Source organism: Anomaloglossus baeobatrachus, chromosome 1 (genome assembly GCF_048569485.1).
Source record: "Anomaloglossus baeobatrachus isolate aAnoBae1 chromosome 1, aAnoBae1.hap1, whole genome shotgun sequence".
Taxonomy (NCBI): Eukaryota; Metazoa; Chordata; class Amphibia; order Anura; family Aromobatidae; genus Anomaloglossus; species Anomaloglossus baeobatrachus.
In genome coordinates, this window is record NC_134353.1 from 946,521,702 (window position 1) to 946,548,960 (window position 27,259).

The 27,259-nt window shown below is 52.1% G+C and overlaps 1 protein-coding gene across 2 annotated transcripts; it reads left to right on the forward strand.

Moving 5' to 3' along the window:
• Positions 1 to 267: 267 nt before the first annotated feature.
• Positions 268 to 23,498, forward strand: IL6ST (interleukin 6 cytokine family signal transducer). 2 transcript variants are annotated; one of them, XM_075328867.1, is made up of 16 exons: positions 268 to 334; positions 1,735 to 2,049; positions 2,763 to 2,883; positions 3,168 to 3,254; positions 4,725 to 4,891; positions 5,205 to 5,347; positions 6,263 to 6,419; positions 6,711 to 6,796; positions 7,237 to 7,444; positions 8,526 to 8,708; positions 12,961 to 13,062; positions 13,147 to 13,293; positions 13,552 to 13,692; positions 20,902 to 20,998; positions 21,091 to 21,172; positions 21,365 to 23,498. In XM_075328867.1, the coding sequence occupies exons 1-16, from the start codon at positions 283 to 285 to the stop codon at positions 21,974 to 21,976; spliced, it is 2,700 nt and encodes an 899-aa protein (XP_075184982.1). In that variant the 5' UTR covers positions 268 to 282; the 3' UTR covers positions 21,977 to 23,498. The 2 variants fall into 2 exon arrangements, with proteins under 2 accessions (XP_075184982.1, XP_075184993.1); XM_075328878.1 differs by lacking the exon at positions 3,168 to 3,254.
• The last annotated feature ends 3,761 nt before the right edge of the window (positions 23,499 to 27,259 follow it).

Below are 27,259 nucleotides of genomic sequence, written 5' to 3' on the forward strand. Positions count from 1 at the left end.
GGAAACCTGCCGCGTGCCTGACCGGCCGCGTGCCAGGGCGAGACATGATATCACGGGGTTTATAGCAGCGGGGTGTTCCTCGTATGGATGAAGGTGGAGAGACTGCTGGCTCGTGGCGTCGGCTGTTCCTGCCCCTCCGCAGCGGCCGTCACCAGGTTCTCGCGGGGGACAGGTGTCGGCTCGGATGCCCAGTGAAGGCACTCGGACTGTTCGCGGTGCGATCCTGGGGCCGCGGTGGTTAATGAGGGTCTTTTGCGCTTTTCTCTTTCAGATTCCACCATCATGAGGCGACTCTTTCTCTTCGGCGCCCTCTGGGCCGTGGTCGTCACTGTGGGTAAGTGGCCGAGCGTCGTCGCTCCGTGACTTCATAGTATCAAGTATCCTACGTCCCATCATAAGGGTTTGCTGACGGTGTACAGTCTGGCGGTGTACGGTCACACAGTGTGCAGGATTGCTGCCATCTGGCCATGGGCACGGGGCCTTCAGACATCGCCACCTTCCAGACATGACCACTGGTTAACAATCTGTAAAATGTGCCAGCTTTTGTTTTGGAGCAGAGTATTTCAGTCAAAGATCCTATTCATACACAGGGTGAAATCCACCACGTAATCTATAGACTTGTCTCAAGAATCCCTGGTGGCCTAGGGTAGTGAATGGGTTAACTGTGACGTCCCTGGTGGTCAGGGCAGGTGACTGGGTTAATGGTAACGTCCCTGGTGGTCAGGGCAGGTGACTGGGTTAATGGTGACGTCCCTGGTGGTCAGGGCAGGTGACTGGGTTAATGGTGACGTCCCTGGTGGTCAGGGCAGGTGACTGGGTTAATGGTGACGTCCCTGGTGGTCAGGGCAGGTGACTGGGTAAATGGTGACGTCCCTGGTGGTCAGGGCAGGTGACTGGGTAAATGGTGACGTCCCTGGTGGTCAGGGCAGGTGACTGGGTTAATGGTGACGTCTCTGGTGGTCAGGGCAGGTGACTGGGTAAATGGTGACGTCCCTGGTGGTCAGGGCAGGTGACTGGGTTAATGGTGACGTCCCTGGTGGTCAGGGCAGGTGACTGGGTTAATGGTGACGTCCCTGGTGGTCAGGGCAGGTGACTGGGTAAATGGTGACGTCCCTGGTGGTCAGGGCAGGTGACTGGGTAAATGGTGACGTCCCTGGTGGTCAGGGCAGGTGACTGGGTTAATGGTGACGTCCCTGGTGGTCAGGGCAGGTGACTGGGTTAATGGTGACGTCCCTGGTGGTCAGGGCAGGTGACTGGGTTAATGGTGACGTCCCTGGTGGTCAGGGCAGGTGACTGGGTTAATGGTGACGTCCCTGGTGGTCAGGGCAGGTGACTGGGTAAATGGTGACGTCCCTGGTGGTCAGGGCAGGTGACTGGGTAAATGGTGACGTCCCTGGCGGTCTAAATTAGTGACGTTTATACTTATATTGAACACTGACGTTAAATGCAAAGTTTATGCCATGACTGGTATGGTAGTCCCATTATGGGGGAATATCCCTGGTGGTCTAGGGTTAGTTAATATGATTGTGTGACCAGGATGTGGCAGTGTCTGAGGAATCTGTGGAGATGGTCAGCAGGGAGGAGGGGGCTAAAGAGGAGCTTCCTTATCCCCCTGTGGTGGAGGCCCCTATCCCCCCAGGGCCTCTGTGCAGTGCAGTTTCCACCCCTGACATGATGACGTGCGTTTCTGCCTTTGCCTCGTTACTACTGAGTGCTTATTTTTTTTTTTTTCAGAGGGGCTGACTATCAATTCCTGCGCCTACAACGAGCCGCAGTCGCCCGTCGTGGAGCTGAAGACGAACCTCACGGTGTTCTGCATCCTGAACCAGACCTGCCTGCAGGAGCTGCGCTACGCCATCACCTCCCGGGAGCTGTTCTGGAAAGTGGGGAACACTGTGATCCCCGAGAGCCAGTACAGACTGGTGAACGACAGCGTCTCCAGCGTCACCTTCCAGCCCACCCTGGACATGCACAACAGCCTCACCTGCTCCTTCAAGGCCTACGGGCAGACGGATGTCACCCTGCACGGCATCTACTTCACCCTGGGCTGTAAGTAGTTTTACTGATCTGTGGGTCTAGTATTTAGAGATTCCCCGGACCGGGGGTTGGTCATAGAAAGGTATTGGTGTCAGCAGAACTGCAGCAGGAGCCTCCCCCCTCTGAGCTCCGCCCCCATTATGGTAGCACAGGTTTATCTCATATTCCCTGCAGGGGCGAGATCATCTCCCTGAAACGTCACAGACCCTCTAGGTGTAGTGTATAATTATACTATACCCCTAGCTCTAGGTGTAGTGTATAATCCGTATACTATACCCCTAGCTCTAGGTGTAGTGTATAATCCGTATACTATACCCCTAGCTCTAGGCGTAGTGTATAATCATTATACTATACCCCTTGCTCTAGGTGTAGTGTATAATCATTGTACTATACCCCTAGCTCTAGGTGTAGTGTATAATCATTGTACTATACCCCTAGCTCTAGGTGTAGTGTATAATCATTGTACTATACCCCTAGCTCTAGGCGTAGTGTATAATCATTATACTATACCCCTAGCTCTAGGCGTAGTGTATAATCATTATACTATACCCCTAGCTCTAGGCGTAGTGTATAATCAGTATACTGTACCCCTAGCTCTAGGCGTAGTGTATAATCATTATACACTACACCTAGAGAGTCTGTGACATTACAGTGGATGGACACCGCCCTTCCCCCGCCAGGTGTCTGGTTAACGCCCCTTTTATCTTATTCTCCCTTTTTTACAGATCCTCCAGAGAAGCCGGAGAACCTGAGCTGCGTCTGTTATAACGGGAGGACCCTGACCTGCTCCTGGGAGCCGGGCCGGCCCACCATCATACCCAGCACCTACACCCTGAAGCAATACTGGTAAGGGGCCGCGCGGCTGTGTGCATGACTCTAAACACTTCAGCTCTCCGGTCTGTGGGCGGGGGAGGGGGGGGGAGTGACTAGGTGGTGGTCCCACGGCGAGGTGGTGGTCCAGCTTTCTCTTTGCAGACTTTTTGTCCTCCGTTAATTCCTAGGTTTCTTTTCTTTTTAACCCTTTGTGTTCCCCGTTGTGTATCTTGCTTTTGTCCCCCTGCCCTTTAGCTTTTCTAACCTTCTCCGCTCTCTCCCTCTCCCGTGTCCTCTTCTTTCCCGCTGACCTGTAGGGTAGGACCGGAGCTGCTCAATAACACAGAGATAGTGCAAAACCTAACCTCTGACCCTCCCAAAATACAGAGACCATCCGTCTTCAGGTAAGGTGGTCTCCAGCCCGAAGCCCCCATTACCCGCCATCTTTTCTCTGCAGGGTCGTCTTCCAATCAATGTTGTACGATCACAGTCCATCTCATGGTGTCGGACCCTTTAAATCGTCACAATCAACTTTAACAAGATTTGGGCACCAGATAGAGACAGAAAGTAGCGATTAACCCCTTATAAACTGGACATGTGGTGTTGGGGGGGCTTTTTGTATTTTTCCTTCCACACTTCTGTATGGGGGTCTGTTGTGTGTTTTTTTTTTTTTTTTTTTTTTTCTCCGCTCTTTATACAGACACATCTGCAGGTTTTTCCCTCCGCTCTCTATACAGACACATCTGCAGGTCTTTCCCTCCGCTCTCTATACAGACACATCTGCAGGTTTTCCCCTCCGCTCTCTATACAGACACATCTGCAGGTTTTCCCTCCTCTCTCTATACAGACACATCTGCAGGTTTTCCCCTCCGCTCTCTATACAGACACATCTGCAGGTTTTCCCCTCCGCTCTCTATACAGACACATCTGCAGGTTTTCCCTCCGCTCTCTATACAGACACATCTGCAGGTTTTCCCCTCCGCTCTCTATACAGACACATCTGCAGGTTTTCCCCTCCGCTCTCTATACAGACACATCTGCAGGTTTTTCCCTCCGCTCGCTATATAGACACATCTGCAGGTTTTTTCTCACTAACAGAAAATCAAAATATATCTTTTCCATTTTCGGTCAATTAGGAACCAAAATTATTTCTATTTGCCAAATACCAGAATAATGACAGAGAGAGAGAATGTTTTCCGGCATTTTTATTACTTTCTGCAAACTCAAACGTTTCCATACACTAAGAGTACTATGCCTTTAAATAAAATTGGAACTGCCCATGTGATGATGTCATGTCTTTGGAAGCTTCTGATAGGCTTATTGGCAACATCTGAGTTAGACACACCTGTGGATGTATTGTAATGCACACCTGAAACACACGGCTTCTTTGTGTTGCATCATGGGAAAGTCAAAAGAAATCAGCCAAGATCTCAGGAAGAGAATTGTGGACTTGTACAAGTCTGGTTCATGCTTGGGTTGAATTTCCAGATACCTGAAGGTGCCTCGTTCATCTGTACAAACAATTATACGCAAGTACAAACAAGCTGGGAATGTCCAGCCATCATACTGCTCAGGAAGGAGACTGGTTCTGTGTACCAGAGATGAACGTGCTACAGATGTGTCTGTATAGAGAGCGGAGGAAAAACCTGCAGATGTGTCTGTATAGATAGTACCACAAACAACCCGTGGAACTGGGTTTGGCGCTGTTTTTACAAGAAGGCGGCCGTGTTAGTCTTGCCTCTTATCATGGTTGCGGCTTCTCTTTACATTTATGGCAGGAAGAGCAGCTCTGAAGCACAAGCTGCTGCCCCCGAGGTTCGGCACTGTGCAGACTTACAGGCAGGAAACGTTAATGTGTTTGTTGTCTCTTTCAGGTCTTCGGGTGAGAGGAAGGATTGTGTGGCCGCAGCGGAGAAGCATTCCTGTACCCTCGATCACCCGGACTTTGTGATGAATATCAACACCGCCTTCCTGGTAGAAGCCGTAAATCCGCTCGGCCAAGTCACATCGGAGCCCGTGCAGTTCGACATTATTGAAATCGGTAATTATCCAGCAGGAGGGGGGGAGGGGGTGTCAGCGTCAGACCGGCAGACGGTAAACTACAGCTCCCAGCATGCACAGGCCATGTTATTTAAAGGGATTGTCCACTGCTACCGTCGCCCTTTCTCTAAATTTGTCTGTGGCTTTTATTGCAGCTCTGCTCCATTTGTAGTGAATGGAGCAGAGCTGCGATACCAGTCACAACCTGGAGACAGGAGGGGCGCTAGCAGGACGCTGCCATGTTCTCCTAATCTTACAGTATAATCTGTGTGATTTACCGCTCCTTCCTGTGTCCCCCTGTGTAATGAATGCAGTGAAGCCCGATCCTCCGGACATCGCCAGCGTCTCCGCCGTGCTGGAGAGAGTGCTGCGGATCGAATGGAAGAATCCCATGGTGCTTGTGGACCTGAAATACAACATCCGATACCGGCCCCGAGGCGACGGCGCCTGGAACGAGGTGAGGATGAGTCAGGTCTCTGGACTATAGGGGCGCAGGGACGGTTCTCCGGACTATAGGGGCGCAGGGACGGTTCTCCGGACTATAGGGGCGCAGGGACGGGTCTCCGGACTATAGGGGCGCAGGGACGGGTCTCCGGACTATAGGGGCGCAGGGACGGGTCTCCGGACTATAGGGGCGCAGGGGCGGGTCTCCGGACTATAGGGGCGCAGGGGCGGGTCTCCGGACTATAGGGGCGCAGGGGCGGGTCTCCGGACTATAGGGGCGCAGGGGCGGGTCTCCGGACTATAGGGGCGCAGGGGCGGGTCTCCGGACTATAGGGGCGCAGGGGCGGGTCTCCGGACTATAGGGGCGCAGGGGCGGGTCTCCGGACTATAGGGGCGCAGGGGCGGGTCTCCGGACTATAGGGGCGCAGGGGCGGGTCTCCGGACTATAGGGGCGCAGGGGCGGGTCTCCGGACTATAGGGGCGCAGGGGCGGGTCTCCGGACTATAGGGGCGCAGGGGCGGGTCTCCGGACTATAGGGGCGCAGGGGCGGGTCTCCGGACTATAGGGGCGGGTCTCCGGACTATAGGGGCGGGTCTCCGGACTATAGGGGCGCAGGGACGGGTCTCTGGACTATAGGGGCGCAGGGACGGGTCTCTGGACTATAGGGGCGCAGGGACGGGTCTCTGGACTATAGGGGCGCAGGGACGGGTCTCTGGACTATAGGGGCGCAGGGACGGGTCTCTGGACTATAGGGGCGCAGGGACGGGTCTCTGGACTATAGGGGCGCAGGGACGGGTCTCCGGACTATAGGGGCGCAGGGACGGGTCTCCGGACTATAGGGGCGCAGGGACGGGTCTCCGGACTATAGGGACGCAGCTTTGTGCTATGGGTGATCGCACTGTGTAATGTCGGACACTTCTCCCGTCAGGTCCCTCCTGATGACCTGGCCAGAACCAGAGATTCATTCAGTCTGCAGGAGCTGCAGCCGTATACCACCTACGCCATAAGCATCCGCTGCAGGCTGACCAGAGCCACATACTGGAGCGACTGGAGCAAAGAATATATGGCCACCACCTCCGAATCTGGTAAGTTGTGTCTGTATGTTTCTGCACAGGAAGTGGTGGCCTAATCATGTGTCTGCAGCCACCACTAGGGGGAGCTCCCTGTATACAGAGATACATGATAAGATCCTGTCTGCAGCCACCACTAGGGGGAGCTCCCTGTATACAGAGATACATGATAAGATCCTGTCTGCAGCCACCACTAGGGGGAGCTCCCTGTATACAGAGACACATGATAAGATCCTGTCTGCAGTCACCACTAGGGGGAGCTCTGTGTCTTTGCTTGATATAAGGTTTTCTTTCTATTTTCTTCAGCTCCATCTGAAGGTCCAGAATTTTGGAGGAAAATCAGTAGCGGTGAATCTGGCGATGGGGAGAGGGTTGTGCAGCTGATGTGGAAGGTAGATATCGCCGTCGCAGTTCTTTGTTTCTTTTCTTTGCTCTTTCTATGACCCTCTGGTGACGGCCGGTGCTACGCAGTATGGAGTCTGGCACTCTCCCGACCCTGCATGCTGACTGTCTCCATAGTGAATGTTATAGCTACTGATACAGGACAGACGTTGATGATTTATATATTGTAAAGCCTCTGTGCCTCCCCCCCCCCCCCTTTCCCCCCTGCGCTGTATATTGGAGGCCGCCATCATACAGCTTTACATCCGTGTATAATGTGCTCCTGGGTGAGGGTCTCTGGAGGCCGCACAGGGCAGACATGGTGACTGCAAGCAGGGACTGGACCGAGGGGTGACATTATGAAGAAAAGCTCCTGAGCATGACGGCGTCACTGACAGGACAAGTATCGCTCCTCCATTACCAATCATTAACCCTCCTCCTCTGTTATCAGAATTTACAGTCCAGAGCAAACGGGCTGATCCTGGGATACAATGTGACGGTGCGGAGGGGCGCAGAGGTGCTGACATCGCTCCACGTGCAGGAGACCGCCTGCAAAATCACCGTCCCCAAAGACTCCTACGAGGTCGTCCTCACCGCGTACAACAGCAAGGGCCCCTCACCTCCGTCCACACTAATTATCCCACCGATTACTGATAAAGGTATTATACTCCAGAGCTGCACTCACTATTCTGCTGGTGCAGTGATTGTGTACATACGTTACATTACTTATCCAGTACTGATCCTGAGTTACATCCTGTATTATACTCCAGAGCTGTATTCACTATTCTGCTGGTGCAGTCACTGTGTACATACATTACTGATCCTGTATTATACTCCAGAGCTGTACTCACTATTCTGCTGGTGGAGTCACTGTGTACATACATTACATTACTGATCCTGAGTTACATCCTGTATTATACTCCAGAGCTGCACTCACTATTCTGCTGGTGCAGTCACTGTGTACATACATTACATTACATTACTGATCCTGAGTTACATCCTGTATTATACTCCAGAGCTGCACTCACTGTGTACATGCATTACTGATCCTGTATTATACTCCAGAGCTGCACTCACTATTCTGCTGGTGGAGTCACTGTGTACATACATTACATTACTGATCCTGAGTTACATCCTGTATTATACTCCAGAGCTGCACTCACTATTCTGCTGGTGCAGTCACTGTGTACATACATTACATTACTGATCCTGAGTTACATCCTGTATTATACTCCAGAGCTGCACTCACTGTGTACATGCATTACTGATCCTGTATTATACTCCAGAGCTGCACTCACTATTCTGCTGGTGGAGTCACTGTGTACATACATTACATTACTGATCCTGAGTTACCTCCTGTATTATACTCCAGAGCTGCACTCACTATTCTGCTGGCGCAGTCACTGTGTACATACATTACATTACTGATCCTGAGTTACCTCCTGTATTATACTCCAGAGCTGCACTCCCTATTCTGCTGCTGCAGTCACTGTGTACATTCATTACTGATCCTGTATTATACTCCAGAGCTGTACTCACTATTCTGCTGGTGGAGTCACTGTGTACATACATTACATTACTGATCCTGTACTGATCCTGAGTTACATCCTGTATTATACTCCAGAGCTGCACTCACTATTCTGCTGGTGCAGTCACTGTGCACATACATTACATTACTGATCCTGAGTTACCTCCTGTATTATACTCCAGAGCTGCACTCACTATTCTGCTCTCTTTCAGTTGTCCAGCTGCCTGATATGAACCTCAAAGCCTATCCCAAAGCTGGGCGTCTGTACGTGGAGTGGAGGCCTGTGCGGGGAGCGCTGGGTTATGTGATGGAGTGGTGCAGTAACTCTCTGACTATGGACTGTGATGCGGAGTGGCAGAGGGACCCGGGGGACAGCACCGGCACTTATCTCAGAGGTAAGACAGGATCGAGACCTCCGTATTCCCAGGAAAGGATAAAGTCTGCAACAGGCTGCGAGGAACGTACCGCAGAGAATTATAGAAAGCATAGAACATGTAAATACCTCACTTAAAACACCACTGCACAGATCACACAGCATGCCCACAACACTGCCCCATAGAAGTTGATGGTCACATGTCACCTCCTCCCCCTTGTTCTCCTTACACAGTGACTTCTATAGGAGAGTATTTTGGGTATGCTCTGTGCAGAAGTCAGAAGATGATCAAGCTCGCCTCCTCCCCCTTTGTGTCAAGGGAGGAATTTGGGTTGAAGACTGCTAATGGAGTCTTCGTTTGGGATATCTAGAGATGGTGCCGTATTAGCTGTATACCAGTGCCAATATACCAATGTATCAGACAATGAACACACAGACATGCTCTCTCTTTCAGCCGCCAGCGTCATTAACTGAATCGTGTATTCGATAGATTCAATTATACAGTAAGCATGAATAACCTTGAAGCTAGACAGTTCAGCCGGAAAAAAAGCACTTGTTAGTATATAAAACACATGTAGTCCTGCAAATCTCTGCAGAAGCCATTCCTTTTTTTTTTTTTTTTCTCTCTACTTCGTCAGTTTTTGGTTTTTTTTTTTTCTCCTCTTCCCGCTCTCTACAATTTGTAATAAGCAGCAGCTCACTGTACACCCTCTTACACATCCCTGCGGGTTTATGGCCCCCCACTTTTCCTTCAGGGTGCGCGATGTTAGAACGGCTGATAGGAAAGATAGATACAGAAAAAAAAAAGCCATGGGCAGAACTTTCATTACAGAAATATATATAAAATACATTTCTCTATCGCTTTCATTGGGGGACACAGGACCATCAGAGAAAGATTTTACGGTGAGTACACAAAAATCCTTCTTTTTGTACCGTGTCAGGCAGCAGAAACCAAGTACTACAGAAACCTATATTACAGAAGCCTTAAGATTGATGGAGTGGAATGGAGAGCATCATTAAAATGGGTGGGTTGGGACTGGAAATCACTGCAACAAAAAAAGCAAGCAGTCCGGGGCTCCCCTCCCCATTAGGGAAGGTTGGGGCAGACTCGTGGGTGCAGCCCGGACTGAGGGCGGTATCTTGGAAAATCTCCTGGGACTGATTTAAAGGGATACTTTGGGAAAAGGCACACCTGGCTTCAGGTAGATCATTACTGAATCTACAGGGGTTTGTGTGTTGCAAGTGTTGGTTACGGTTTCGAGGGTACCCGGCCAAACACTGAGATTTGGGGGCGTGACACTTTCTTTGATAGTGACCGGGCTGACCACAACGCCAACAATTCTGTTGCTGGTTTTGTTGATTGGGAGCTACGTATACGGGGTTTGGACCCTGTCGGGGCATGGGCTGTGGCGGGGGCTGCACCGGCGCGGTTGTATACACCAATTATCTTGAGCCCATCTTTTTTTAAAGCGGCACAATGCTGTTGCCCACTTTGGAAAGTGGTGTCATCAGTGTCTGGGGGCATTGGGAGATGGGGTTCCATTAAGGGCCAAAAACTGTCTCCTGCTTTTATCTTGGTGAGATTAACCAGGTCCTTCCGGGCAGCTGAGTATAACTGATGGACCTGTAGCATCTTCCTATAAAATCGCATAGGGTTAATGTCGGGATCTGGCAGGCAGGGGATTAATGCCGCTGACTGGGTGGGGTTGAAAGGGACATATTTAAATGAGGGCTGTTCCTCGTCAGGTTCGGGGTAAGGCTGCTTTCACACATCCGATTTGTGCTGTGCGGCACAATCCAGCACTTTGCTGAAAAACGAAAGTTTTTTTTTTTTTTTTGCTGCCGGTTCCGTTTTTTCCTGCATAGACTTACATTAGTACCGCATGGGCTTGCGTTCCGTCCGTTTTTTGCCGCATGCTGCAGATTTAGCCGATGCGGTGGCCGGATGGAACGTTGCCTGGCACGTTTTTTCGTCCAGCAAAAAAAAAAACGCAACGCGCCGCATCCGGCCAATGCGGCGCTTTTTCCAATGCATCCTTATGGATGCGGCGCAATGCGGCAATAACCGCGTGCGGTTTCGTCCACTGCGCATGCTCAGTAGCCTGCCGCAAGCGGCAAAAACCGGACTGGCCGCATGTAAAAAACTTATACAAATGATGCAGTGTTTTCACCGCATCCGTTGCATAGGTTTCACAGCCGGATTGAGCCGCACAGCTCAAACCGGATGTGTGAAAGCAGCCTTAGGCTCACTATGTGTCCTAGGGGAAAAAAGGGGATCCAAAGGGAGGGGATTGGTAACTGGGGAGCGTGACGCCAGATTGGCTGGTGAGGGGAGAGACTGCATTGCTGGTACAGGAGGGGGTATGGGTGTGGAAAGGGTTAAGGGATGCTGTCTAGTGACTGCAGCATCTGTGAATAACTCCGGAGCTTGTCCAGAATCGGGCTGCGAAGTAGCAACAAAACAACCTTCCTGAGTGCCCCTAAACCATCCTCAGACTTGGGTAACCTATAGGAAAACACAACATCCCCTCGCTCATCCTCTTCTTTGACCTCAATATATCCTTCTAATAGCAATATCTGCGTTATTCTGTTAAACAATTCAGTATCAATCAACAATCTCTTGTTACCTTCAGGCCTCTCCGCTTTCTGTCCAAACATTTTTGCTATCTTGGTGGTGTCTGGATTACACTAATTTCTGTCTATGCGGTGTGCGTTACAGCCCGGCCGGAACTTAAGGCTCAACCTCTATACTAGCTGGCAACTCCTCAGCTATATAGTAATAAGGGTATCCCGTGATATGGAGGAGGGGTACAAAATGTATTCCCTGCGGACTTGATCAGCTGCACCAAAATTAATGTCCTAATCCCTATCTTCAGCCATGGGAACCCCCTAATAAGGGTATCTCATGATATGGAGGAGGGGTACAAAAGGTATTCCCTCCGGACTTGAGCAACTGTATCAAATTTAATGTCCTAACTGGTCTGTCCCAGTGGTCTGTACCAATTCTTCCCAGTTGGCCTGTCCCACCGGTCTGTACCAGTTCTCAAGTATGGTCTGTCCCACTGGTCTGTGCCAGTCCTAATCCCTATCTTCGGTCACGGGAACACCCCCCCCCTCCCCCCCGCGTCTTTAATTACAGATGGGGTCAGTCTAACTAGCTATATCCGGCCACCACAGTCTTTCCTGCCCTAACAACCGTCCTCTGGATCCCGTGTGACACTCTCGATCCACACCTCAGGGCTGGGATCGTGCTCTGAGCTCCAGCGGGCACTACCCCTGAGTCACAATCAGGTACCTTTTTTAACCCCGATTCGGACACACAGCCCGTCACTCCCTCCTCTCCAAACCAACCACAATGGTAGTGAATACACAGTATGTAACACTCACCCGCGTGATGGAGATGATCAGTCTACTTGGAGCGGAGGGAGATCACAGTCCGCGACGTCCAAAGCATCGGTATTTGTAGGTCGTCAATGTATCCGTGAAAGGAGCTCCACGCTGGTGCGCCAAACTGTCAAGGGAGGAATTTAGGTTGAAGACTGCTAATGGAGTCTTCGTTTGGGATATCTAGAGACGGTGCCGTATTAGCTGTATACCAGTGCCGATATATCAATGTATAAGACAACGAACACACAGACATGCTCTCTCTTTCAGCCAGCGTCATTAACTGACTCGTGTATTCGATAGATTCAATTATACAGTAAGCATGAATAACCTTGAAGCTAAACAGGGAGTGCTTCACTCTCCAATTTTTCACAGCACATTGCCTGCCTCCCGTACATTCCTTCTGTGTGAACATTACTGATGACACTTTTGCAGCTTCACATTCTGGCTTCATTATTTTTGGTTAACTCCTTCATGGCTATACAACTTAAAATTATATTCTAGGTCTATGCGATGGCTACATAGACAGACAGATAATTATGCAACTACATCTACATTTTGATTATTTATATACACAGATATTCTTATTACGTTTGAACAAACAAGCTGTAGCGCAGGCGACCTCTACACCTGCACATTGACCTCTGCACAGAATATGCTTACAACTGTCTTCCATATGCGATTATAGCGGTCACCTCACACCCTTCATTGCTTGTTGCTTTCTGCACAGGTCACTTAGAAGTTGGTGTATGATGGTCACAGCTCACCTCCTCCACCTCCTTGCACAACAACCACTGCACAGATCAGAGCATACCCACATCACTGTCCCACTGTTTTTAGGGTACCGCGGCGGCTCCCCTCCGCGGCTGACCGTTCTTCTTTGTTTCCAGGTGACATTGAGCCATTTGTTTATTACTTGATCCGACTGAACGTGCTGCTCGGGGACGGGCAGGAGCGATCCAGCTCCGTGGCGGCCTACCTGCAGCAACGAGGTAAGGAGGATGATGATTGTGGGGAGCTGCGCGACGCACCCCGAGTGTCAGGATAGTCTAACATCACTCCAATATTGTTTGCAGCTCCTACAATTGGACCTGCCGTCGAGACAAAGTCCACCGGGAAGACGTGGGTCATCCTGACCTGGAAGCCCGTACCAGTGTCAAAGCAAAACGGATTCATCACAGGCTACACCATAAACTATGGGGACAACAGCGGAGTCCCCAAAGGTGAGGAGGGGGAGGGGGGGGGCAGGATCATCCTGCCGCAACGTGGTCAAGACCACAGCTTCATAAATCCATTCAGGTTCTATGCGGGCCCCTACAGGGGAGGTGACGTATTACAGAGTCCTTTCATAAATAGCCGTGGCGTTTTTGTTTTTTTTTTCTTTCTCCACCCACGAGATGAGAGTCCCGGTCCCAGTAGTGCTGGTCAGATCCTGCATCAGAGGATACACAGTAACTCTTGCTTTGATTTTGTCTTAACAGTTATTACAGTGAACTCAACAGTAACTGAGTGCACGCTGAAATCCTTATCCGCCAAGACCGCGTACAGTGTGTTCGTGACCGCAAACACAGAGGAAGGAGGGAAGGCCGGGCTGCAGCTGAGCTTCACCACGCTGCCGTTTGGTAAGAGTGGCTTTCATCAAGAGGGTTTTTTATTTATTTTTTTCCATGTACCATCTAAAAATCGCACTCAAGTACCGCACCGCTCTGCCTCATAACACGAGGGGTGTGGCGGTGACCGCAATTATATTCCACAACCCGAGCAATGAGCCCGGCCAAGAGTAGGGGATGTCAGACGCTGACGCCGTCCTTTCCACTCTGGTGGACATTGCCACTGCTGCCTGTCTTCCTCCCACCCCCTCCCTGCAGATGTCATCACTGTGTTTTTTGGGGTTTATTTTACCCCATGCGCCCCTGCCTATGGATGTCGTCGCTTTCCCTGTCTTTTTCCACCCCTAGATTTCGGTGTCCTTTTTTCTCCTCCAGTCCTATGCGGATGTCGTCGCTCTCCCTGTCCTTTTTTCTCCTCCAGTCCTCTGCGGATGTCGTCGCTCTCCCTGTCCTTTTTTCTTTTCCAGTCCTCTGCGGATGTCGTCACTTTCCCTGTCCTTTTTTCTCCTCCAGTCCTATGCGGATGTCGTCGCTCTCCCTGTCCTTTTTTCTCCTCCAGTCCTCTGCGGATGTCGTTGCTTTCCCTGTCCTTTTTTCTCCTCCAGTCCTCTGCGGATGTCGTCGCTCTCCCTGTCCTTTTTTCTCCTCCAGTCCTCTGCGGATGTCGTCACTTTCCCTGTCCTTTTCTTTTTCGCTCTATTGGGAGACCCAGACAATTGGGTGTATAGGCTATGCCTCCGGAGGCCGCACAAAGTACTACACTTAAAAGTGTTAGGCCCCTCCCCTTCTGCCTATACACCCCACGGGCTGCTCAGTTTTTTGCTTTGTGCGAAGGAGGTCAGACACGCACAGCACAGCTCCACAGATTGGTCAGCAGCAGCTGCTGACTATGTCGGATGGAAGAAAAGTGGGCCCATATAGGGCCCCCAGCATGCTCCCTTCTCACCCCACTCTTGTCGGCGGTGTTGTTAAGGTTGAGGTATCCATTGCGGGTACGGAGGCTGGAGCCCACATGCTGCTTTCCTTCCCCATCCCCCTCTGGGCTCTGGGTGAAGTGGGATCTTATCGGTCTCCAGGCACTGAGACCGGGCTCCATCCACAACTCTTGTGGAGCCTGATGGATAGGAGCCGAGTATCGTTCAGGGACATGGCCCTGCATCTTGGAGGTACTCTGTATCCCTGTGGGGACCGCGCACGGCATCACCTCAGCTTTGCTGGGTGTGCTAGTGCACCGGGGACCGCGGCGCTGACCGGGTCTATATGTGCCATTACACACTCAGCGTCGCTGAGTGTGTTTATATGTAAGGGCTACCGCACTAACCGCCGCTGCCATGGGACACTGCGGCGCGGCTGGGACTTGTAGTTCGCCGGGGACTTTCACGCCGGCCGCGCTTTTACGGCGGCCGCGTTTATACTAGAGTCCCCGGCTTCCTTGCGGCCTAGTTTACTTTTCTCCCGCCCTCAGCCCTGACAGGCAGGGGGAAGGGCGGGACGCTGCACGGAGCGAGCAGCTCTGAGGGCTGGAGTATGATTTACATACTCCACCCCCCTCACTGTGCACGGTGTGAGCACCAGTTCCCGCTCTCTCGGCCACGCCCACAGCTCCCTCATCTCGTCAGGACGCCGCAGCCATTCCTGTCAGCTCCACCGACGCTGCAGAAGAGGGACAAGTCCTGGGAGACCCAGACACGGTCTCTGGTGGCCTCACAACCGCTTTAGGCGGCTGGTAAGCAGCACCTGTTGGTGCTAGCCCCATGGTGCTGTAGTGTATTGGTACATTATTTGTGTGTCATATATACTTTACACTGTATGAGCACAGTGCATTCTGGCTATATACCCTTTTGTGTAACTCAAGGAAAACTATAGCATGGCGCCCACAAAAGGCAGGGGTGCCAAAACACAGGCTTATTATGCTGCCTGCGCCGCTTGTAAGACCCCACTACCAGCAGGTTCCACTGACCCTCATTGTGTGCAGTGTTCGACCCCTGTGCCACTTCTTCAGCCGGAGCCTCTGCTAAGGGGGGCCCAGGGGGAGACACCTGTTGACACTGTCCAGGTGACGGGGACTGAGTTTGCTAAACTCTCTGTGACTATGGCTAAGATACTAGAAGCCTTGCAGTCCAGGCCGGTATCTCAGCAACGGGACCCTGTTGAATCGTTGTTCCCGGGCCCCCCTCAGTTGGACCAACAATGTCCTCCCGGGGTATCTCCTACATCCCAGTCTGAGGGTTCTGACTTAGGCCCCAGCCCCAGATTGACTAAGCGGGCTCGCTTAGAATTTCCCTCGACATCATATTGTTTAGGGTCTCAGCGGGGGGAATCTTTGGTTGATGATGCGGAGACAGCTGATCAGGATTCTGATCCTGAGAGCGCTCTCAATCTTAATATTCCAGACGGGGACGCCATAGTAAACGATCTTATTGCGTCCATCCATCAGTTGCTGGATATTTCTCCCTCAGCCCCTCCGGCGGAGGAGTCAGCTTCTCAGCAGGAGAAATTTCGTTTCAGGTTTCCCAAGCGGACACAGAGTATGTTTCTAGACCACTCTGATTTCAGAGAGGTAATCCAGAATCACCATGCTTGTCCAGATAAGCGTTTTTCTAAGCGCCTTAAGGATACACGTTATCCTTTCCCCCCGGACGTGGTTAAAGGTTGGACTCAATGTCCCAAAGTGGATCCTCCAATCTCCAGACTGGCGGCTAGATCCATACTTGCAGTGGAAGATGGGGCCTCGCTCAAAGATGCCACTGACAGGCAGATGGAGCTCTGGTTGAAATCCATCTATGAAGCTATCGGAGCTTCTTTTGCCCCAGCATTCGCAGCCGTATGGGCGCTGCAAGCTATCTCAGCAGTTCAAGCGCAAATTGAAGCAGCCACTTGCACGTCCGCGCCACAAGTGGCATCCATTACCACCCAGACCTCGGCAATTGCGTCTTACGCTATTAATGCTGTCCTGGACTCTGTGAGCCGTACGGCGGTGGCGACCGCCAATTCGGTGGTACTCCGCAGGGCCTTGTGGCTACGGGAATGGAAGGCAGATTCTGCTTCCAAAAAGCGCTTAACCAGTTTGCCAATTTCTGGCGACAGGCTGTTTGGCGAGCGTCTGGATGAAATCATCAAACAATCCAAGGGAAAGGATACATCCTTACCCCAGCCCAAACAGAACATTCCCCAACAGAGGAGAGGGCAGGCGAGGTTTCGGTCCTTTCGGGGCGCGGGCAGGTCCCAATTCTCCTCGTCCAAAAAGGTCTCAGAAGGAACAAAGGAACTCTGATGCATGGCGGTCTAAGTCACGTCCTAAAAAGAACATTGGAGGCACCGCTAACAAGGCGGCTTCCTCATGACTTTCGACCTCCTCTAGTAGCATCCTCGGTCGGTGGCAGGCTCTCCCGCTTTTGCGACGCCTGGCTGCCACAAATAAAAGACCGCTGGGTGAGAGACATTCTGTCTCACGGTTACAAGATAGAGTTCATCTCTCGTCCCCCGACTCGATTCTTCAGGTCTTCTCCGCCTCCCGAGAGAGCCGGGGCTCTTCTGCAGGCGCTGGGCACTCTGAAGGCAGAAGGAGTGGTGGTCCCTGTTTCTCTTCATCAACAGGGCCACGGTTTTTACTCCAACTTGTTTGTGGTCCCAAAGAAGGACGGGTCTTTCCGTCCTGTCCTAGACCTGAAACTTCTCAACAAACACGTAAAGACCAGGCGGTTCCGGATGGAATCCCTTCGCTCCGTCATCGCCTCAATGTCCCAAGGAGATTTCCTTGCATCGATCGATATCAAAGATGCTTATCTCCACGTTCCGATTGCCCCAGAGCACCAGCGCTTCTTGCGCTTCGCCATTAGGAAACGAACACCTGCAGTTCGTGGCACTGCCATTCGGCCTGGCAACAGCCCCACGGGTTTTTCACCAAGGTTATGGCTACTGTAGTAGCGGTCCTCCATTCTCAGGGTCACTCGGTGATCCCGTACTTGGACGATCTGCTGATCAAGGCACCCTCTCAAGAGGCATGCCAACACAGCCTCAACGCTACCCTGGAGACTCTCCAGAGTTTCAGGTGGATCATCAATTTTCCAAAGTCAAATCTGACACCGGCCCAATCGCTCACATACCTTGGCATGGAGTTTCATACCCTCTCAGCGATAGTGAAGCTTCCGCTGATCAAGCAGCGGTCACTACAGACAGGGGTACAATCTCTCCTTCAAGGCCAGTCACACCCCTTGAGGCGCCTCATGCACTTCCTGGGGAAGATGGTGGCAGCAATGGAGGCAGTCCCTTTCGCGCAGTTTCACCTGCGTCCTCTTCAATGGGACATCCTACGCAAATGGGACAGGAAGCCGACGTCCCTCGACAGGACCGTCTCCCTCTCTCAGGCGACCAAAGCTTCCCTTCGGAGGTGGCTTCTTCCCACTTCATTATCGAAGGGGAAATCCTTCCTACCCCCATCCTGGGAAGTAGTCACGACGGACGCAAGTCTGTCAGGGTGGGGAGCGGTTTTTCTCCACCACAGGACTCAGGGTACGTGGTCCCGGCAAGAGTCCTCGCTTCAGATCAATGTTCTGGAAATTCGGGCAGTGTATCTTGCCCTGAAAGCGTTCCAGCAGTGGCTGGAAGGCAAGCAGATCCGAATTCAGTCGGACAATTCCACAGCGGTGGCATACATCAACCACCAAGGCGGCACACGCAGTCGACAAGCCTTCCAGGAAGTCCGGCGGATTTTGATGTGGGTGGAAGCCACGGCCTCCACCATATCCGCAGTTCACATCCCAGGCGTGGAAAACTGGGAAGCAGATTATCTCAGTCGCCAGGGCATGGACGCAGGGGAATGGTCCCTTCACCCGGACGTGTTTCAGAAGATCTGTTGCCGCTGGGGGGTGCCGGACGTCGACCTCATGGCGTCCCGGCACAACAACAAGGTACCAACGTTCATGGCACGGTCTCAAGATCCCAGAGCTCTGGCGGCAGACGCCTTAGTTCAGGATTGGTCGCAGTTTCAGCTCCCTTATGTGTTTCCTCCGCTGGCACTGTTGCCCAGAGTGTTACGCAAGATCAGGGCCGACTGCCGCCGCGCCATCCTCGTCGCTCCAGACTGGCCGAGGAGGTCGTGGTACCCGGATCTGTGGCATCTCACGGTCGGCCAACCGTGGGCACTACCAGACCGACCAGACTTGCTGTCTCAAGGGCCGTTTTTCCATCTGAATTCTGCGGCCCTCAACCTGACTGTGTGGCCATTGAGTCCTGGATCCTAGCGTCTTCAGGGTTATCTCAAGAAGTCATTGCCACTATGAGACAGGCTAGGAAACCAACGTCTCCCAAGATTTATCACAGGACGTGGAAAATTTTCCTGTCGTGGTGCTCTGCTCAGGGTTTTTCTCCCTGGCCATTTGCATTACCTACTTTTCTGTCCTTCCTTCAATCTGGACTGGAAAAGGGTTTGTCGCTCGGTTCCCTTAAGGGACAAGTTTCAGCGCTCTCTGTGTTTTTCCAGAAGCGCCTAGCTAGACTTCCACAGGTACGCACGTTCCTGCAGGGAGTTTGTCACATCGTTCCACCTTACAAGCGGCCGTTAGAACCCTGGGATCTAAACAGGGTGCTGATGGTTCTTCAGAAACCACCATTCGAGCCAATGAGAGATATCTCCCTCTCACGACTTTCGCAGAAAGTGGTTTTTCTAGTAGCAGTCACTTCTCTTCGGAGAGTGTCTGAGCTAGCAGCGTTGTCCTGCAAAGCCCCTTTTCTGGTTTTTCACCAGGACAAGGTGGTTCTACGCCCGGTTCCGGAATTTCTCCCTAAGGTGGTATCCCCCTTTCATCTCAATCAGGATATTTCCTTACCCTCTTTTTATCCTCATCCAGTTCACCAATGTGAAAAGGATTTGCACTTGTTAGATCTGGTGAGAGCACTCAGACTCTACATTTCTCGTACGGCGCCGCTCGGATGCACTCTTTGTCCTTGTCGCTGGCCAGCGTAAAGGGTCACAGGCTTCCAAATCAACCCTGGCTCGGTGGATCAAGGAGCCAATTATCGAAGCTTACCGTTCGGCTGGGCTTCCGGTTCCCTCAGGGCTGAAGGCCCATTCTACCAGAGCCGTGGGAGCGTCCTGGGCTTTGAGGCACCAGGCTACGGCTCAACAGGTGTGTCAGGCGGCTACCTGGTCGAGCCTGCACACTTTCACGAAGCACTATCAGGTGCATACCTATGCTGCGGCGGATGCCAGCCTAGGTAGACGAGTCCTTCAGGCGGCGGTTGCCCACCTGTAGGAAAGGGCCGTTTTACGGCTCTCTTACGAGGTATTATTTTACCCACCCAGGGACTGCTTTTGGACGTCCCAATTGTCTGGGTCTCCCAATAGAGCGAAAAAGAAGGGAATTTTTTTTACTTACCGTAAATTCCTTTTCTTCTAGCTCTAATTGGGAGACCCAGCACCCGCCCCTGTTTTTTTGTGTACACATGTTGTTCATGTTGAATGGTTTCAGTTCTCCGAGTTTCCTTCGGATTGAAGTTACTTTAAACCAGTTTATAATTATTTTTCCTCCTTCTTGCTTTTGCACCAAAACTGAGCAGCCCGTGGGAGCACGGGGGGTGTATAGGCAGAAGGGGAGGGGCCTAACACTTTTAAGTGTAGTACTTTGTGCGGCCTCCGGAGGCATAGCCTATACACCCAATTGTCTGGGTCTCCCAATTAGAGCTAGAAGAAAAGGAATTTACGGTAAGTAAACAAAATTCCCTTCTTTTCTCCTCCAGTCCTCTGCGGATGTCGTCGCTCTCCCTGTCCTTTTTTTCTCCTCCAGTCCTCTGCGGATGTCGTCGCTCTCCCTGTCCTTTTTTTTTTCTCCTCCAGTCCTCTGCGGATGTCGTCGCTCTCCCTGTCCTTTTTTCTCCTCCAGTCCTATGCGGATGTCGTCGCTCTCCCTGTCCTTTTTTCTCCTCCAGTCCTCTGCGGATGTCGTCACTTTCCCTGTCCTTTTTTTCTCCTCTAGTCCTCTGCGGATGTCGTCGCTCTCCCTGTCCTTTTTTCTCCTCCAGTCCTCTGCGGATGTAGTCGCTCTCCCTGTCCTTTTTTCTCCTCCAGTCCTCTGCGGATGTAGTCGCTCTCCCTGTCCTCCCCCCCCATCCCAGTCCCCTGCAGATGTCGTTGCTTCCCATCCCCCCCCCCCCTTCGGCTAGAAATAAGTCTTTATGAACGCTCTGTCTTCTGCGGGGGGTTTACGGTGTTTCTCTTTGCAGATACCGGGGAGGTGGAGGCCATCGTGGTGTCCGCATGTCTCGGATTCCTGGTGCTCATCCTCTTCCTGTGCTTCCTGTTCTGTAATAAGCGAGAGCTGTAAGTATCGGAGACGGACGGTCGCTGCGGCGGGGAGCGAGGGGCCACCGGACGGGGATTGTCACTTACATAATTGCTTTTCGACTCTTTAGGATTAAGAAGCACATTTGGCCCAATGTTCCGGATCCTTCTAAGAGTAACATTGCCCAGTGGTCTCCACAGACCCCCAGCCGGGTAAGAGTGCCCCCCCCCCGACATGGTGGCTGTGGTCACCCCGGGGCCGGCCCCCGCAGAGCAGATCCACCATCGCTGTTTTTCCTACTTCGGGCTGTGCAGTAACTGCTCTATGCAGATGTACACAGCATGCAGCAGGGGGATCAGGATGAGCATTTCCTAACAAATAACGCCTGTTGTTTCCGTCTGCAGCACGGATCCAAACCGCACCCGTTCCAGGAGGGTCCGTTCACAGACGTCAGCGTGGTGAAGATAACCGCGGACGAGAAGTCGTACAGCGACCAGGACCTGAAGTGCGTGGACCAGATGAAGACGGCCACGTCGGAGGGGCTGAGCAGCGGCATCGGGGGCTCCTCCTGCTTATCGTCCCCGCAGCTCAGCGGCTCGGAGAGCGACGGCATTTCCTGCACGCAGAGCACGTCCAGCACCGTGCAGTACTCCACCGTCATAATGGGGGGCTACCAGGGGCAGACCCCCATGTTCTCCAGGTCGGAGTCCACCCAGCCGCTGCTCGTTGCGGAGGAGAGACCCGACGAGCAGCCGCCGGCCTCCGTGGAGGAGGCAGAGACTCCCAGTCAGTATTTTAAGCAGAATTTCAGCCAGGAGGACGGAGGCCGAATCCCGGAGCCTCCCCCGCCACCGGCGCACACGCAGGAGCCGGCCGCTCAGATCCTGGAGCTCGCCGGCTTCAGCGACGGACACAACCCAAATCCCGACGACCAATCACAAGGGGACGTTCTGGATGACAAGCAAAAAACGTATTTACCTCAATCTGCGAGGCAAGGAGGGTACTTACCCCAATAGGGCGAGAGACCAGAACCTCCGCAGCGGGCGTGGTGCCCCCTCACGAAATGCGATGCTGCTTCACCCACCCGGCACCGGGCCGAGCAGCAGACTGATGGCACGGATGCATTCTGCACGATGGCGGTGTAAAGAGAAATATATACTGGATCCCATCGCCGCAGCTTCTGCATCACCGCAGCTTCTGCAGGTGTCAGTATTGATGACAAACCATTGGATTGGAAATACAGTGACTTTCTTCCACACAGCGCCACCATCTGTCCACAGGTTGTGTCGGGTATTGCAGCTCCGCTCCATGGAAGTGAACGCTGCAGTACTGCACCCGGCCTGAGGGCAGGAGGGGCGTCTTTCTACTCCTGGATGGTCGTCTTCAATCGCTCTGCCCCCGTGCTTGTTTCGTTTTCAGACTTTTTTCCCCTATTTGGGGATGTCGACCATTTCCAGCCTCCACATCTCAGGAACGTGCACTGGGCCTCGCTGGTGTCGCCCGCTCCCCATACTGTGAGACGTTATGTACCCGTCGTGCGGCCGAGGCAAATCTGCACCATTATTTATCCTGTGTGTAAATCACCGAGCTCCGCCCCCCCACGTGCGATATAGCAGCATAGCAAGGGTTAATCCAAGTGCATGGAGTCACCGCCGTGATTTGCCGGATTTGTGCCTTGTATCATTGCACTCAATTATCCTGTTTTTTAGTTTTTTAAGATGTTTTTGTGCCTTTTTAATTTATATTATGTAGAACTGATAAATAAGAGATGAGTTTGGTGACACACCGTCCCCTCCTCTGCCTACTACAGTTACTGAGCCCCTCAGTAATGGCAGACCCCCGCACATAGCGGACCCCATCACTACACATAACCCTGTGCTGATTATCTCCATAATACATAGTCATAGCAGCCAAGGAGCTCCCCCTAGTGGTGGCTGCAGACAGGATCTTATCATGTATCTCTGCATACAGGGAGCTCCCTCTAGTGGTGGCTGCAGACAGGATCTTATCATGTATCTCTGTATACAGGGAGCTCCCCCTAGTGGTGGCTGCAGACAGGAGCTTATCATGTATCTCTGTATACAGGGAGCTCCCCCTAGTGGTGGCTGCAGACAGAATCTTATCATGTATCTCTGTATACAGGGAGCTCCCCCTAGTGGTGGCTACAGACAGGATCTTATCATGTATCTCTGTATACAGGGAGCTCCCCCTAGTGGTGACTGCAGACAGGATCTTATCATGTATCTCTGTATACAGGGAGCTCCCCCTAGTGGTGGCTGCAGACAGTGTGTTTAAAGCGGACATTACTGTAGAGGGGGCGACTTCTGCCTCCGCTTTCTCTGCCGTCGTCCATACGATTGTGGAGCCGCCTTTGTTTCCAGACCCCGCCGTCCATGTCGTCCTTTCTGCTCCGTCCGTCCTGCTCTTACTTTCCTCCGTGTATATTGTCACTACCACGCAGCATTACAGGGTCAGACTCATGCAATAAATGTAAAGAGTAAGAATTATAAGGTTGATGCCATTAAAATATTGAAGCCGCTGTTTCTCGTTTCTGGATTTTTCCTTCACTCACATCTTGAGAATCCCTGAGGCTCTGCCACTAGTCGTGTTTTTCTTTGTCGCTCTATTGGGAGACCCAGACAATTGGGTGTATAGCTACTGCCTCCGGAGGCCACACAAAGTATTACACTTAAAAGTGTAAGGCCCCTCCCCTTCTGCCTATACACCCCCCGTGGGATCACGGGCTCCTCAGTTTTCATGCTTTGTGCGAAGGAGGTCAGACATCCACGCATAGCTCCACTGTTTTAGTCAGCAGCAGCTGCTGACTATGTCGGTTGGAAGAAAAGTGGGCCCATATAGGGCCCCCAGCATGCTCCCTTCTCACCCCACTCTTGTCGGCGGTGTTTGTTAAGGTTGAGGTATCCATTGCGGGTACGGAGGCTGGAGCCCACATGCTGCTTTCTTCAGCGCTCTATTGGGAGACCCAGACAATTGGGTGTATAGCTACTGCCTCCGGAGGTCACACAAAGTATTACACTAAAAAGTGTAAGGCCCCTCCCCTTCTGGCTATACACCCCCCGTGGGATCACGGGCTTACCCAGTTTTAGCTTTGTGTGCGAAGGAGGTCATACATCCACGCATAGCTCCACATTGTATAGTCAGCAGTAGCTGCTGACTATCTCGGATGGAAGAAAAGAGGACACATATAGTGTCCCCAGCATGCTCCCTTCTCACGAGATGGTGTTGCAAGGTTGAGGTACCTATTGCTGGTACAGAGGCCGGAGCCCCACATGCTGTTTTCCTTCCACATCCCCTTGGAGGGCCCTGTGGAAGTGGGATCTGTCGGCCTCCAAGCCCTGAGGCCGGGCTCCATCCACAGACCCAGAAGAACCTGATGGATGTGGAGCACGAGTACTATCAGGGACAAGGCCCTGCATCGGTCAGGTACTCGGTGTCTCCGGCAAGCACAGCACGCTCCGGGCTTGCTGGGCGTTATAGTGCGCCGGGGACATTAGTGATGGGCTTATGTTGCTGCAGCCATGGCTGAGCGACGGGTCATGTTTAGGAACTTGCGCCGACCGCTCATACGGCGGCGGCGCTGATGTGACTTGTAGTGCGCCGGGGACTTGGCGCCGACCGCGCTTTTACGGCGGGGGCGCCTGTAACTTTAGTCCCCGGCTTCTGAGGCCTGGCACCGCTTCGTTCCCGCCCCCAGCCCTGCCAGTCAGAGGAGGGGCGGGACGCTGTACAGATCTCAGCGCAGGGAGCTGGAGTCTGCTTTGCATTCTCCAGCCCCCTCTCACTGAACACAGTGAGATGCCGGGTTCCCGCTCTTGGCTGGGGCTCGCCCACGGCCCGCCCCTCTGCACAGGACGGGGAAGAGAAGCCGGCAGCCATTATGGTTTCCACTCTGGGAGAACGGAACCAGGCACAGGTTTTTGAGCGACCTCATACTCGCGCTGGGCGGGCGATAGGCAGTACTGGTCCCACTAATACTGAAGTGGGCTTTTGAACTGTGTGCGGATATGCGATGCAGCACTGTACTGTCGCTATTCTGGGCATACTCTCCTAGATGGCTAGACAAGTGTTCAATGATTAGTCTGCAGTGTTTGTTGGCAGTTTTGGCAACAGCAAAGTGCCAAGGCACAAGCTTTCATTGCCGCTTCGTTTGCAGGTGCTGCAATTGGGTTTATTGTCATGCTATACATGCACTATATGTCGTTTTTCTTGGCTAATGCACCTAGTTAAACAGACAATAGCAGCAGTAAGGCAACGCTGCCAAGGCACAGGCTCTCAATGCTGCTTGATTTGCTTGTACTGCAGTGTTTTTCTGTCATGCTTGTCTGCTATACATTTCCTGTATGTCGCTATCCTTGCCTCATGCTCCTAGTTAACTAGACAACAGCAGCAGTAGAGCAGTGGTGCCAAGGCACCAGCTTGCAAGGCTGCTGCATTTGCATGTGCTGGCAGTGTTTACTGTCATGTTTGTATGCGATACATTCACTGTATGTCGCTATCCTTGTCTCATACTCCTAGATATATAGACAATAGCAGCAGAAGGCCTAATGTGCTAAGCCACAAGTTTCAATGCTGCGTGTACTACATGTGCTGAAGTGTTTACTTGTACTTCAGGCTTGTATGCTATACATTCACTGTATGTCGCTATCCTTGTCTCATACTCCTAGATATATAGACAATAGCAGCAGAAGAGCTAATGTGCCAAGCCACAAGTTTTCAATGCTGCGGGTACTACAGGTGCTGAAGTGTTTACTTGTACTTCGTGCTTGAATGCTATACATTCACTGTATGTCGCTATCCTTGTCTCAAGCTCCTGGATAAATAGACAACAGCAGCAGAAGAGCTAATGTGCCAAGCCACAAGTTTTCAATGCTGCGTGTACTACATGAGCTGAAGTGTTTATTTGTACTTCATGCTTGTATGATTATTTACTGTACGGTCGCTATCCTAGGCTATGCACTTAGATAGCTAGACAACAACAGCAGAAAAAGAAAAGGCCAATGAGGACTTTATATGTTGCTTGTACTGCATGTAATACGAGTCTAGGACCCCAGTGCGGGCAATTGCTTGACCGGGGTTTTCGGCTATATGTGGTTAAAAGAACCACCTGTGCTTCCTGTCCAGAGACAGGGACGAAATTGCAGTTTTTTTCCGCTGTTATATTGGCTGTGACTATGGCTGACATCTTACAGTCTGGCAGCCCACGCAGACCTTGGGCAATATAGTTGCAATGCCCCTGGCCACCATGATTTGAGGAGCAGCTCAAGGCTCCAGGGTGGTTTTCACGCGTCCCAGGGGGCAGGCTCCGACACGGACGTCAGTTCAAGAGGGCCTAAGCAGGCTCGCTGGGAATAGCCCTCGACTCCATCAGTGAAAGAGTCAGCTTCACAGCAGGGGAGATCTCTTTTCTAATATCGCAAGCAATTGCGTACTCGTCTGGCCCTCTGATCCTAGAGATGCAGTCCAGAAACGCAACGCTTTTCACGATAAGCGTTCTCCGACCGTATTAATGAGGCACTCTCCTCCCTGATTGGACAAGCGCTAGCCCAGGTCCAAATGTGGATCTCCCGATCTCCAGGCTTGCAGCTGGATCTATAGTTGTAGTGGTGGATGGGGCTTCACGTCAAAATGCCATTGACAGATAGGTTCTGGCCGCAATCTGTCTATGAAGCTATCGGCAGGTCGGTTGCTCCGGCAGTCGCAGCCGTGAAGGCACTCCAAGCTATTTCAGATAGTGTTGCGCAGAGGGACGCTGTCACCGGTACATCTCGGTCTCAGCAGCGTCTGTAATCTCGCAATCGCCGCATGGCGAACCATGCTGTTAAAGCTGTCCGAGACTCTACGAGCCGGACGGCGGTGGCATCGGCCATCTCCGTATTTTTTACGCAGAGCCTAGTGGTTAACAGATTGGATCAGATGCTTCTTCCAACAAAGTGCTTAACCAGGTTGCCTTTATCTAGTGATAGTCTGTTGGTAAGGGTTGAATGAATTCATTCAACTGTCCAAAACGACTCAAAAGGCCCAGAAGGGCATAGATTCCTAGCAGGCTCAAGTACGCCCGGGGAAGGCAGCCGGAGGAATCGCTACCAAAGCGTTTTTTTCTCATAATTTTCAGCCTTCTCACTCCGCAACCGCGGGGAGCAGACTCCCCCGCTTTAGCGACATTTACCTACCACAGGTCAAAGGCCGGTGAGAGAGAGTCAGTTTGTCTCAAACTACCTCTCCGACCGAGCCGAGGCTCTTCTGCAGGCAGGACGAGTGGTAATCCCTGTTCCTCTTCA